General features: G+C 36.5%; 1 protein-coding gene across 1 annotated transcript; it reads right to left on the bottom strand.

Moving 5' to 3' along the window:
• Positions 1-1,721: 1,721 nt before the first annotated feature.
• LOC105314208 (uncharacterized) lies at positions 1,722-2,669 on the bottom strand. The gene has a single exon (XM_011408243.1). It carries the CDS (start codon positions 2,667-2,669, stop codon positions 1,722-1,724), a length of 948 nt encoding a protein of 315 aa, XP_011406545.1.
• Positions 2,670-3,480: the final 811 nt, after the last annotated feature.

A 3,480-nucleotide genomic window follows, 5' to 3' on the forward strand; every position in this document is an offset into this window, starting at 1 on the left:
GAGACTGGATGATGCGGGATTGACAATCAAGCTAAAGAAGTGTACATTTGGAGCAAGGGAGTGTACGTATCTTGGATATCAGATTGGCAAAGGAGGGGTCAGACCAGAACAAAGAAAAATTGAAGCTATTATAAATATGGCAAGACCACAGACAAAGAAGGATGTAAGGACGTTTCTTGGAATCACTGGATACTACCGTAGGTTTGTGCAGGATTATGCTTCGATAGCAGAACCCTTGACTGAATTGACAAGGAAAAAGCTGCCTGAACGGGTCATATGGAGTGAGAAGGCAGAATTGGCATTTCAGAAGCTAAAAACAGCATTAACTACAGCACCATTAATGAAAAATCCGAACTTCAATCAAACATTTATATTGCAAACTGATGCATCAGGAGTAGGAGTTGGTGCAATTCTTAGTCAAGGAGAGGAGAATTTAGATGAGGGACCAGTTGCTTATTTTAGTAAAAAGCTACTCCCGAGAGAACAAGCATACTCGACAGTCGAAAAAGAGTGCTTAGCTATTATTCTAGCCATCAAGCACTTCAGTGCATATCTCATAGGGAGATCTTTTATTATTCAAACCGATCATAGAGCTCTTCAATGGCTACACAAGTTTAAAGAGAAGAATGCAAGATTGACTAGATGGAGTTTGATTCTGCAACCATATAATTTCACTATACAACATCGGAAAGGGGTAGCAAATGCAAATGCAGATGCACTTTCTAGATTGGAGAGGAAGAGCACTTCGTGCCAGAGGGGAAGGGAGGAAATGTAAGAAGTTGTTTCTAAATGGATCCGGAACTCTCTGTGTACTATTGTAATTATATATTATGTGTATATTCTAGAACAATCATGTAAAGTATTCTTGTATGTTATAGAACCTTCTGGACATTTATAAGATCTATATAAGTGAGTTGTGTGTTAGTTGTGAGTTAGTTTTGTTAGTTGGTTTTTGAGCTCAGTTGAGTTTCGTGTTGATTAAGAAATAAGTTTGGTGAACAGATAGCTAGGAGCGTCTGTTACATAGTTATACTACGTTAGCGGGTGGTTAAATACAATGTACCTGAGATGGTTCTGGTGGAAAAGTGGCTAAGTTACGTAATGCACTGGAGAACTTATCATCAGGATCAGTACCATTTTAACTTCTTTAATATTTCCAACACAAGCATACCAGTCCTGTCCCTAATAAGAATGAGCATAAGTACATCAATATGTATTAAGAAAAGTAATGCAAATTAGAAGTAATTTTGGAGTTACTTTTTGGAATAAAACCTCTCATGCTTTTTTCCAAAAATTTGCTAAATGGCTGCACTTTGAAAACTTTTAGTTGGAATCAGTTTAAACTTTCTACACAGCATAAGGACACTGCATGTACATGTACTTTAATTAATCTGATTTTGTGTAGGTGTGTTTAGCCACAACCACTTACATGATTTCATTCTTTCTGATTATCTTAATTAAAAGGTAACAAGTAAACAAAAAATAATTTTGTGTTTTTGCTTTTGCGAGGCCAATGCACCAATGGTGTTTTATTGGAAGTGTGGATATATATTATTATTAGTTATTATATTAATGATACTATTTATGTTGGTTTTATTAATAATTATATTACTACTACTAATAATAGTAATATATAATCAGGGCTAACAATAACACCATTATCATTGTTAAAACTAATAAAATAATTACGCTTAATTTTAAACCAATAAAATCAGTTTTGATTATTTTCGATAGAGCCATCCTATACCAGCTCCTACTCCAGCTCCAATTCCAGCTCCAATTCCAGCTCCTATTATAGAACCTGCAACGGGTACTATAGAACCAGCTAATGCTCCAATACTAGCACCAATTATAATACCTTTACCATGGGTAGAACCAGCTAATTTAATAAGAGCTCGATATGTTCGATGATAAAACGACAAGAATGGACGTGCCTCATCACTTGAACGAGAAATAGATGTGTCCCACAGCATACCCAACCAGTCATCTACAGTAGGTAGCTTCTTTTCATCTTGTAACCCAGCTAAACAGAATGGTATACCCTCCAGTACTTCCTTATTAACACTTTTCGAAAGAAATTCAGCAACACATCTTTTGTGCTCATTTATTTGCACTTTTATTCCACTTTCCATGTCTTTAGATTTTCGTACACTCTCCAATTTCTCGAATTGGTTTGCAAATGTCAATACCACAACAGTCCTCTTCCACATTTCTTTATTTAAGACGGAGGCCAGTTCTAAGAACATCTCCCGATCAGCTCTACCTCCTAACTTTAAGCAAATGAGGATTAGATCAAACTGACCATGCTTAGCAATATCCAACAAAATATTTGTATTACTTTTGACTCTGGCATCTCTAAACCCAACTGTATCATACACTTTTATCTTCACACCATTGTACTCTCCCTCATAAGAATGAACTTCTGTTGTAATGGCTCTTGCACTGAGTCCAACTTCAGCTACATCCTTCCCAAACATAGCATTGACAAGCGTTGACTTACCAGCACCAACTGGGCCAACCACTAATATATTAACAGGCCTTCCACTATCACCCAATGCTTTAATCTTTTCTTCCATTTCCGGTGTGAGATACTCTTTGTGCACATCAAGATGCTCAAAAGATTCACCCTCTTCAGACTGAACAGTATTGTTTCCAGAAGGAGTAGCCATTATCACCAGTAGTATGCCCTGTGACTCCAATAGTCGGGAACTAACCACTGACAGGTGTACAAAAGTTAGTATCACTATAATAACTGTGGAGTAGAGATGTGGCCATAATGTGGGAGTAGGAGAAATGGGGAGCTCCATCATCTCCACTCCTCCTTACAATTATTATAGTGTTACTATAATTTCAATACACCTGATCAAACAGTTACTGGAAAAGAGAGTGATTGCTGCAAAAACATCCTTAAATTATTAATCAATAAATACACTACCACTAACAAGTTAATCAATCAACTGACTGTAAGAGAGGAAATTAAAATAAGTATGTGTACATGTATTATTTTAATAACAATGGAAAATGTACATATGTACAATCAAGACTAACTGAATAATATCATTTGTTAGGAAATTATTACGTCCTTCCTGTTATAAGTCACAAATAAAACTAGCTTTTTTCTAAAAACTTTTTCGCACCGAACCCAGCAGCAGCACCAAGAACTCCACCAGCACCAGTACCTATTAAACCACCAGCAAAAGGGATAGCTAGACTACCAGTAACAACACCAGCCAAACCTCCTATACCAATAGCTGCTGTAAGACAATACTTGTAGTTTTTTGTATAAAATGATAATACAGGATGCGAGTCATGACTGCAACGATCAATACACGTGATCCACAGTGTTTTCAGCCAGTCTTCAGTCATAGGCAATTCTTTTTCTTCTTCTATCCCAGCTAAACAGAATGGTATCCCCTGCAATACTTCCTTGTTAATGCTTTTAGAAAGAAATTCAACAACACACTCTTTATGTTCATCCCT

Source organism: Amphimedon queenslandica, unplaced genomic scaffold (assembly GCF_000090795.2).
Source record: "Amphimedon queenslandica unplaced genomic scaffold, v1.1 AMPQUscaffold_13060, whole genome shotgun sequence".
NCBI lineage: Eukaryota > Metazoa > Porifera > Demospongiae > Haplosclerida > Niphatidae > Amphimedon > Amphimedon queenslandica.